The sequence below is a fragment of the Microtus ochrogaster genome, chromosome 2 (assembly GCF_000317375.1).
Source record: "Microtus ochrogaster isolate Prairie Vole_2 chromosome 2, MicOch1.0, whole genome shotgun sequence".
NCBI classification, from domain to species: Eukaryota; Metazoa; Chordata; class Mammalia; order Rodentia; family Cricetidae; genus Microtus; species Microtus ochrogaster.
This window is the reverse complement of record NC_022010.1, coordinates 14,052,932-14,063,761: the sequence shown is the minus strand read 5'-3', so window position 1 is coordinate 14,063,761 and position 10,830 is coordinate 14,052,932. Positions and strand designations below refer to the sequence as shown.

General features: G+C 46.3%; 1 protein-coding gene across 2 annotated transcripts in view; it reads right to left on the bottom strand.

The window, feature by feature from the left end:
* The window catches only part of Vps33a (VPS33A, CORVET/HOPS core subunit), a 27,163-nt gene extending 16,775 nt beyond the window's left edge, over positions 1–10,388 (bottom strand). For both annotated transcript variants that reach the window (XR_003378371.1, XM_005344413.3), the window contains exons 1-6: positions 10,258–10,388; positions 8,979–9,044; positions 8,416–8,543; positions 7,013–7,199; positions 3,324–3,440; positions 1,810–1,984 (exon numbers count right to left, since the gene is read on the bottom strand). Coding sequence is in view for 1 of the 2 variants with exons in the window: in XM_005344413.3 (XP_005344470.1) it covers positions 1,810–1,984; positions 3,324–3,440; positions 7,013–7,199; positions 8,416–8,543; positions 8,979–9,044; positions 10,258–10,359 (775 nt within the window). In the remaining variant the exon portion in view is untranslated. The remainder of the gene's footprint in view (positions 1–1,809; positions 1,985–3,323; positions 3,441–7,012; positions 7,200–8,415; positions 8,544–8,978; positions 9,045–10,257) is intronic.
* Positions 10,389–10,830: the final 442 nt, after the last annotated feature.

The window sequence follows — 10,830 nt, the reverse complement described above, 5'->3', positions numbered from 1 at the left end:
ACAGACTAAGGCTGGGGTGGTGACAGTGTCCACAGACTAAGGCTGGGGTGGTGACAGTGTCTATAACCTAAACTCCCAGCACTCAGGAGATTAACCAAGAAGCCCAGAGCTCAAGGCCAGTCTGGGCTACAGAGAGAGACTTTCTCGCAAGAGCATAAAAATCAGGGGCCAGTGAAAGGGCTTAGTGAGTAAAGGTGCTTGACCCAAATTCCATCCCCAGCATCCACATGGTAGAAGGAGAGACCAGCTCCTGAAAGTTGTCCTCTGACTTCCATAGATGCACAGTAGATACACAAGTACACGTGTGTGCACATACACACAATAAATAATAAATGTGGAAAAAATTTAAATAAGGTATGATCAAAATATATACATACATAATAACATATTAATAACATTTTTTAAAGCATTTCTTTTTTTCTTTAATTTCTTTTTATTTCATGTGCAGTGGTGTTTTGCCTGCATGTATGTCTATGTGAGAGTGTCAAAAGCCCTGGACTGAAGCTATAGAAAGGTGTGAGTTGCCATGTGAGTGCTCGGAATTGAACTCTTGTCATTTGGAAGAGCAGCCAGTGCTCTTAACTACTGGCCATCTCTCCAGTCCCAAAAAATACTTCTAAAAGTTAAATAAGGTGGGTGTTTTGATCTTTAATTCCCAAGATCTTTAATCTCAGTTCTTGGGAAGCAGAGGCAGAGGCAGGGAGAGGCAGGAAGAGGCAGGGAGAGGCAGGAAGAGGCAGGGAGAGGCAGGAAGAGGCAGGCAGAGGCAGGAAGAGGCAGGGAGAGGCAGGAAGAGGCAGGCAGAAGCAGAGGCAGGGAGAGGCAGGCAGGGGCAGGAAGAGGTAGAAGCAGGCATAGGTAGAGGCAGGAAGAGGCAGGCAGAGGCAGGAAGAGGCAGGGAGAGGCAGGCAGGGGCAGGCAGAGGCAGGCAGAGGCAGGAAGAGGCAGGGAGAGGCAGGAAGAGGCAGGAAGAGGCAGGGAGAGGCAGGAAGAGGCAGGAAGAGGCAGGGAGAGGCAGGCAGGGGTAGGCAGAGGCAGGCAGGGGCAGGAAGTGGCACTCCTATCAGCTACTTTCCTCTCCTGTGTTCTTATTTGGCCATTTGGTTTGAGCACAGTTTATAGTGGGAATAAATAGGACCTACAGTTTCTCATGGTCTTCATTTGTTACTTTCAGGGCTCTGCAATGTTGTAGAATGTTCTCAACTACCTAGAATACCTAGAAAATAAACGGCAACACAAAGCTTCACCCCACCCTCCTTCATGTTTCCTGGAATGATGATTCCTCAAGTGACATTCTTGGGATTTTTGCAATCCAAGAACTAATAGTATTTTTTGTTTTGTTTTAAGACAGGGTTTCTCCTGGAACTTGCTGGGAAGACCAGGCTGACCTCAAACTCAGAGATTCATCTGCTTCTGCTTCCCGAGTGCTGGACCAAAAGATGTGCACCACCACCCAGCTCAGGAATCAATAGCTTTATATGCTGCCAACTTGTTTTTAAAAAATTGTATTAGTCCCTACTTTTAAAGTATCATTAGAAAATGGGTCTTTAGTTAGGTGTGGTAATTTACACCTTAGTGCAATCACAACACTAGGGAGGCACAGGCTAGCCTGGACTACATAGTAAACTCCATGTTAGTTTGAGCTACACTCTGTTTCAAAACACAAGGGGTGGGGAGAGAAAGGAGGAGGATGGAACCTTTAGACCCTTGCATTTAAGCAATGCTTGAGATGAAAACATAGAGCAGCGGCCTCCACACGGGGGCTCCACCCTGTTAGGGACCAGTGAAAGCTGACATCACTTCACTCACTGTTCTGAATGCCGTAAATCTCATCAATGAGTCCTTCGTACGTGAGCTGGGTGGCGAGCGGCGTTAAGAGATCCACGTTGCGATCAAGCAGCAGGAGGTTATCAAACACAGGGAACACTGAGTTTTGGCTTCCCGTAAACTCCCTCTTCATCCTGACCATCATATTGGCCACTTGCTGGAAACAAAACATGGAATCAACTGGAGCCTCCTGGGAACTAGCCGAGTTTAAGATTCTGCCACAAACGGAACAACAATCAAAAGACGGGAAAAAAGGAGGAAAGCTGCAAGGGTCACTGATAACAAAATAAACAGCTATCAAGAAGCACCTGCGGTTAACCACCATGCCAAGTGGGAGCCAAGAGTGGCCCCTGTGCCCCAGCCAGACACAGTATCAGACCCATAGTTACATTCTACAGTGTCTGCAGATGGTGAGGTACTCAGCAGCTGTTCCCGAGAGAAACACAGGTACCTGTGAGCCTCTGGCCATAGCTTTGAAAATTTTTAGAAAGATTTAGTTATTTTTAGGGCAGAAGAGATGGCTCAGTGGTTAAGAGCACTTACTGGTCTTGCAGAGAACCTGGGTTCAGTTCCCAGCCCCCACCTCTGGGGGCTCATAGCCATTTGTAAATCTAGTTACTAAGAATTCATCCTGACCTCCAGGGGTACCTGCATCCAAGTAGTGAATATAAACCCACAAGATGCACACAAATCCTGCCCCATATAAACTAAACTTAAAGAAGATTTCGGGTTTTTATTGATATGTGTATGTGTGTCTGGGCGTGGTTTTGTACATATGAGTGCAGAGCCCACATTGATCATAAGAGGGCATCGGATCCTCTGAATCTGGAAGTACAGGTGTCTGGGTCTGAGAACTGAATTTGATCTTCTGTAAGGCAGGAAGCACTCGATCACAGAGCCATCTTTCCAGTCCCCAGTCACAGATTTTGTCAAAAGATCAATACTAGCCTGGCGGTGGTGGCGCACGCCTTTAATCCCAGCACTCGGGAGGCAGAGGCAGGCGGATCTCTGTGAGTGAGTTCGAGACCAGCCTGGTCTACAGAGCTAGTTCCAGGACAGGAACCAAAGCCACAGAGAAACCCTGCCTCGAAAAACCAAAAAAAAAAAACAAAAAAAAAAACAAACAAACAAACAAACAAAAAAAAGATCAATACTAAACCTTGTGTTGTGTATTTGTGTTTGGTCACCTGATCATTCATACAGGACAGAAGGCCAAGATAGAACTCCTCTGATGCATGACATTCACTGTAAGTCATACTACACACCTCACGCCATGCTTATGATACATTTAAACAGCAAAGCTACCTAAGTGGCCTGAGAAAGAGATACTTGTCAACCTTGGTCACCTCTGCTAACATGTCCAGTGGGTGAGTACTGACAGGGACAAGACCAAGTCCTCAACATGGAATACGTGAGTGCCGAGGACTGACTGTGTCTCTGGGGACTCCCTTATCGACCACTATTCTGTATGAAACCAGAAAGCAGAGGTTTCTCACCCGAGCACATTCTCCTTTCCCGAAGATATGGGGGATGGTTCCATACAGCGCCTGTAGGGTCATCAGCCCTTTGGCTGCATGGTACAGGCTTGTCTGGTCACCCTCCAGGTAGCACTCCTGTAGAGACAAAGGCCAGTTACTGAGGGCCATCGTTTACTTTGGACTCTTTGGCCATCCATTTACAAGTCAAAAATGTTGGCTGGGGCTGGTAGTTCAGAAGGATGAGCCAGGGGACAGGAGTCCCAGGTCACCCCGGGCTACGTGAGACCACATTTGAGATAAGCAAAGGACAAAAATGAAAAAACCCAAAATGGTTCTCTTTTGTAGTACAGCTTGGTAGCACACACCTTTAATCCCAGGAAGAGAGGCAAGTCGATTCCTGAGTTCAAAGCCAGTCTGGTCTACGGAGCATTCCAAGCTCCCCAAGGATACACAGTGAGATCTTGTCTCAAAAAACACAAAACAAAACAAAAAAATGGCACCTTTTGTCCCAAAGCCCCCACTGCTACTACCTCAGGGTCTCTTCAGTACTTAGGACAGTAAGAACTGGGGCTGAGGAAGGGATGGTGGAGTTCTGACCCAGAGCGGGGCTGTCCCAACAAAGACCTCCCAGAAGTCGGCTTCACTCTGAGCACCTTGTTTGTGATTCCTCTAGGCTGGTGTTTGTAACCTTTCCCCAAGACAACAGCCAGGACAAGAGCGCCATGAGATGCATGCTCTGGAGCATCAAATACTCCACGCTTCATTTCATCTTAAAAAGTTGTATACTGGACTGGAGAGACGGCTCGGAGGTTAAGAGCACTGACTGCTCTTCCAGAGGTCCTGAGTTCAATTCCCAGCAACTACATGGTGGCTCACAACCATCCATAATGAGATCTGGTGCCCTCTTCTGGTTCATGCAAGCAGAATACTGTATGCATAATAAATAAATAAGTCTCAGAAAAAAAGTTTTATTACTATAAAGACTCTCCTTTTACAATGCTATCTTAAAAAAAAAAAAGATTTCCAAACTAATGACAGGATTTTGTTGCTTTTTTTTTTCTTTTTTGGTTTTTGAAAACAAAGTTTTTCTATGTAGTCCTGGCTGTCCTGGAACTTGCTGGGTAGACTAGGCTAACCTCAAACTCAGAGATTCATCTGCCTCTGCCTCCCAAGTGCTGGACCTAAACGTGTGCACCAAACCTGGCATTGCAGATTTTTTCTTATTTTGGTAGTTCTGGGAACCAAACCTAAGGCCTCAAGCACATTGCTCCACTTCTGAGCTACTCTCTCAGTTACAACAGACTGAATGACGGTCACACTGGCTACCCACTGGAAACAACACTGCCCGCCAGGACAGCCAGTGATGGAGTGCTATGCATTAGCAGCCTACTCCTTGCATAGGGAACCCCACGTGGCATTTCAAGATACAAGGACATTTTAGGATGAATGCTACTACACATTAATATTTAAAAGCTCATATTCTGGGCGCCAAACTTACTCACCCACACAACAGAAGCCCTGTAGTCTCTTACTAGGCTGTCTGACTTTAGATATACCAGTCTTTAGTTAGGAAAATGAAGGTGCTAACGCTATGTGCTGGCACTGAACATTCAGTGGGGTGAGCACCGTCTCAGATTTTACACACCGCACAATAAAGCCAGAAGCACACAAAGATCTGACATCTCTCGATGTCTCTCCAGGAGCTAGGAAACACCAGGCTGCGCTGAACTATTTAGGATCATGTAAGCTCCATCAGAACTGGGTGTGGCATTACCTTCAGTCATAACTCTCTGCCCTAAAACTGGGGAACATACAGGCAAAATATTGTATGTGCTATGAGTGAGGGCTGCAGAAAGGCTGTCTGAAAAAGAACTTAAAAGAATTCTCAAAACCCACTAAAACAAAAGAGTGAGAGGTGAGCTTGGTGTGGCTTCTGCAAAGAGGTCTGACACTCAGGGGAAAATGGCCTCCTCATTACTCTGTGTCCTTTTTAACTAAAAAAAAAGTACTAAGTGACATATGTTTACAGATTCTTGGGGGTAGGGCAGGGTTGAGACAGAGTCTCACTATGTAGTCCTGGCTATCCTGAAACTAGTTATACAGACCAGGAGGCCAGGAAATCTGCCTGCATCTGCCTATTGGGATTAAAGGTGTGTGCTACCATGGCTAGCTATTTACAAAACTTTCAAATTATTGCTTTAATTATTGGGGTTTTTGTTTTGTTTGTTTGTTTTGAAGTCTCCCTTTTGTGGTCAAGCTGGCCTCAGCCTCTGAGTTGTGCTCAGTTTCCCAGGTGCTGTGACAGTAGGTGTTTAACTGAAGACTTTAAAGGGGTGAATTTGGGGCTGGAGAGATGGCTCAGTGGTTAAGAGCAATGGCTGCTTTTCTAGAGGACCTGGATTCAATTTCTGGCCTCCACACAGCAGCTCCCAATCATTTTCAATTCTGACCCACTCTTCAGGCCTCTGTGGACACCAGAAACATATGTAGTACACATCCATACTTGTAGACAAAATACCCAAAGCGCACACACACACACACAAAAACCCCCAGCAACAACCTAGTAAAGAATCAAAAGAAAGAAATCCTTAAAAATAAAGGAGTGACTTCTACAGCATGTGGATGACAGTGAAACTAAAATATTATATAAAGAATTCCTAGCCAGTGTGGGGCGCACACCTTTAATCCCAGCACTCGGGAGGCAGTCAGAAAGATCTCTGTGAGTGTGAGGTCAGCCTGGTCTACAGAGTGAGTTCCAGAACAGCCAGGGCTACACAGAGAAACCCTGTCTCAGAAAACAATAAATAAATAATCAAAAAATAAATATAAATAAATAAATCCTGAAAAACAAAAAGTGGAAGCCAGCCAGGTATGGTTATATACACCTGCAATTCCAGCACTTGAGAAGTGGAAGAAGGGTAAGGAACTCAAGGCCAGTCTGGGCTACATGAGACCTTGTCCTAAAAGAGCAAAACAGATTTGGGACAAATATATTATATCCATGAATGAACATTAAACAAAATATCAAAAACAAACAGAAAGAACAATGGGAACCAGCAGGTCCATAATCAGAGCACTTAGAAGGCTGAGTAGGAGGATGGCAGGTAAAGCCATCACAGACCACAGAGCAAGGCAAACCCTTTAAAAACTGGGGTGAAGTTGGGGGGAGCTGTCTGGAGAGAAAGCTCAGTGGCTAAGAGCTCTTGTTGTTCAAGCCGACCTTAAATCCTCACACACATGTGAAAATGACCAAACAGACACCTGTGTAACCCCGGAGCTGTGGGCGCAGGTGGGAGGATGTGGGAACCTACTGGCGGCCAGTCTCAGCTTCAGGTCAGGGAGATGGAGAGGGACAGTGCTGACGTCCTCTTCTGCACACACACGTGCCATATACACAGGAAAAGGAAGAGAAGGAGAAGTAGGCAGAAAAAAAATGAACAGGAAATTTGCCAAAGTGAATATATTGGACATTCGTACACATGGGAGATGGGCCTTACCACGTTATCATCCCAACAAAAATGAAAGTCTAAAGGCCAGTCACGGTGGTGCTCAACTTTAATCCCAGCACTCAGGAGGCAGAGACAGGTGGGTCTCTGTGAGTTCCTGGTCAGCCTGGCCTATATTGTGAGTTCTAGGCTAGCCAAGGCCACACAGTGAGACCCTGCCTTTAAAACATGAGTTTGATGTTAGGAAAATGTCAGCCTTACTTTGAATGCGCCCTCTGATTCCATGGATAAAAGGTCTCCATCAAACGGAATGAGATCTAAACTGTATTCCTCTCGATGGATAAAGGATCCCAAAACACCCAGGTCCTTCAACCGTTGCTCACACAGCAAGCTCCGGCGTGGCACAAACAAAATGTGGAAATCCCTCGTAGGGCCACGTCTGTCTTCACTGCAAAGGAAGTAAACTTTATTAGCTTGTGTGCTGCTTAGAGTCAAAGGTTTTTCTTATTTCATCCTCACTGCCTGGCAGGTACTAAATAAACATTGCTAAAGTAAACACAGAAAGACAGACTCTCAAGGGACTGGAGAGATGACGGCCCAGAGGTTAAGAGCACTTGCTACTCTTCCAGAGGACACAGGTTTGGTTCCCAGCATCAACATGGCAACTCACAAGTATCTACAATTCCAGTTCCAAGGTATCTAGCACCCTCTTCTGGCCTCCACAAGCATCAGGCACTTGCACAGTGCACACATATACAGTCAGGCAAATGCAAATACATAGAATAAGCAAATCTTAAAAAACACCAGACTCTCTCTCATACCTAAACTTTTAATCAAACTTTGATTCCAGCACCAACATCACATGATTCATGAATGTCTGTAACTCCAGTTCCAGGGGATCCAACACCCTTTTCTAGTCTAGACACACACAGAGAGAGAAAGAGAGAGGCAGAGACAGAGACAAAGAGACAGGCAGAGAGAACTAAAAAACCCAGATCTCACAACAGATCTCCTTGTTTGTGGACTTCCAAAATTGGCCCATATGCAGCCACGGTTTTCAGGGTTGCATCAATCAACTGTAGCAGAGTGCAGCCTGTGCTGAGAGCTTCCTCTAGAGACTGGATCCAACAGTAAACTTTAACCAGTTCTTACTCATTTTGCTTATGAAATTCTAACACTTTACATTTTGGCATTTTGAAAAAGAGAATGACCATTAGAAGTTTTGGTGCTGTGTTTTTCAAGGCAGGGTTTGCTCTGCTGACACAGGTTTGAACTTTCAGTTATCCTGAGAGGGAAGTTACTTCCCTCCAGCTCCTCAGAGCTCTCTCACAAGCCTCCTGCCTCTCCCCTAATATCCTGCCACATCTGCTCCTGCTCTCAAAAAGATGGCCTTCCGACACTCTGGCAAGAGGGTGCTACAAGGCACTAAAGTCACCATAAAAACAACTTCTGGGCAGGAAAAGTTCAGCAGGGGAAAGCGCCGACCACCAAACCTGATGAGTCCAATCCCTTGGACTCCGCGGGGGAAGAGAAGCCATTCCCACCAGCTGTCTTCTGACCTCCATGCAAGCACCATGGCACACACCCATCTCCAAAGTAAGGAAGTAAGTATAAAAAACCCCTTTAAAGCCCAAGCTCTTTTGAAATGCAACGCTCTGATGTACCTGAGCACATTCTCAGCAATTATATCCATCAATTCTAGCCTGGGTCTGACCAAAAAGATGATATTCTTGACATCAGCTGCTGGCAATCGATTTCCTTTAAGTGTGAACATTTTTTCCACTTCATGTTCCTAGGGAAGCAAACACAAAAGGTTAGTAAAAACTTTATAAATAATTCATAATTACTTATAAATAATTCAATCACATAAAGGACCAAGCTTCAAGACAAAGCCATTATTTCTGCATGGCAGTCTAACTACTGGCACAGCAAACCATCAAAGGCACCAGGTCAGGGCCACACAAGACAGTACTGTGTGCAAAATGCTTTTTGTTCCTGTTCCTTCCCCATGGTGCCAGACATCAATTCCAGGGCCTTGTGCATGCCAGGAAGTACACGACCACTGAAAAGCACCCTCTGCAAAGAACGCTAACCATGTCTTAATAGCGGGGTTTGCACAGATTAAATAGCTTTGTGAGTGATTATTCAGGAAGAGATAAAAATCCCATTACCAATACAAAGTTCACTTCATTAGTAACTCTTGAAGAGATCCCATGGGTCATGTTACCTTGAGAAGCGAATACTGGGCGATCAGTCCAAAGGGTCCGGTCAGGTACTCATCCCACACAATGGCCTGCAAGAGAGGAGAGATGCTCCCTTCTGCCACAGTCTCAGGAATCCCGACAACAGTGGCAGAAATTGGCAGTTGTACACAGTAGAAATACATTTTTTAAGGTTTATTTTTTCCTGCACCCCACTCCCATTTTGATTTATTTTAATATGTGCAGTTGTGTGTGTCTGTCTTTGAGAATGCGCCTGTGTGGGCAGAAGGGTGAGATCTGGAGTTACAGGTGGTTATCAGCCCTGTAGATGCTGGGAACTGAACCAGCTCCTCATTCCTAAAATTTGGAGTTGAGATTTTTACACATTCATAGATAAGATCACATTCATGGCCCAAAGGTCAAAATAAAACTTTCATGGGGGGCAGGTGTGCTACCAAAGTCCAGTAATCCCTGTTTCCTCCGGGAGTGACACTTAGTAAAACTGATACAACACCACAGTTATAATCCTAGTGTCCTGAAAATCTATTATATCTGTCGGATCTCAGCCTCGTCTGCGGTCGAATCTGGGTTCCTGCTGCCTTCCTGACTCAATAGCAGCAAGCAATCATCTTACTTGGGACCCCATTTTTTCCAAAACTGGTTCTGTAGGCGCCTCAGTTTTATTTTTCTCTTCAGATTAGCACTGACAGTTCCCTAGAGAATGATTCATAAATCTCAGAATAGAGAAAAAAAATAATGCTTAAAAGAAAATTTCTCAGCTAGGCAAAGGAAGGCTCATGTCTGTAATGCCAGAACTTGGTAGGCTGAGGCAAGAGAATGAGGAGCTGGAGGCTAACCCGGCTTACACAACCAGGAACAATCTATGCCGGCAGGAATTGACTCAAAAAATAATAAATAAATAAAACAGAGCCGTGCACACGCCTTTAATTCCAGCACGCAAAGGCAGAGGCAGGTGGACCTCGGTGAGTTAGCGGCCAGCCAGGGCTACAGTGAGACTCCGCCTCAAATTAACAATGAGGAAAAAAGGGAAGGAAATTCTATCAAGCCCGGCTTCCTTTTAAAGCGGGTGCTTTAATAAGCAAGATGATCCGTGTTAAAGGCCAACTTTTCAAAGTTTCAAGTAATTCCATCCTCTCCCACAACGTGAGTGGAGAGAGCTGTGGGCGTGGATGCTTCCAGACTGGAAGGGAGCTCGGGGCTGTCACGGAGCAGCGGCCTGGTCGCCGCCCAGGCCGCGCAGAGCCGCGCCGGAACGGCAGGGTGGCGCCGAGCCTCGGCCCTCACCTTGCTCCCGGCGCACTTGTCCAGAAACTCGCGCAGCTCGCGACGCACCGCCTCGCGCAGCACGTTCAGGTTCACCCGCCCGTACGACAGGTGCGCGGCCATCTTGCCTGGTCACCGGCGTTTCCCAGGCGCTGTCGCCGTCACGTGACGGGCCCTCCATGTGACCGGACTCGCTGACGCACGTTTACGGCGGAAGCAGAACTCCTTTGCTACGGTCCCGAAGGTCCTGGAGTGCGCGCGAGCGACTGCCGGTGCCTCGGTCTAGGAATAGCGGGCACTGAAAAGTGCGGGGATGTTCTTTATGTTTTAAAATTTATTTTATTTATTTAATTGCTTTTGTGTGTGTCTCTCCAGACAGGGTTTCTGTGTGCAGCTTTGGAGCCTGTCCTGGAAGTCGCTCTGTAGACCAGGCTGGCCTCGAACTCACAGAGATCAGCCTGTCTCTGCCTCCCGAGTGCTGGGATTAAAGGCGTGCGCCACCACGCAGGTAAAAAGTGCGTTTTAAGAATTAGATTTTAGTGCCGGGCGATGGTGGCGCACGCCTTTAATCCCAGCACTTGGGAGGCAGAGGCT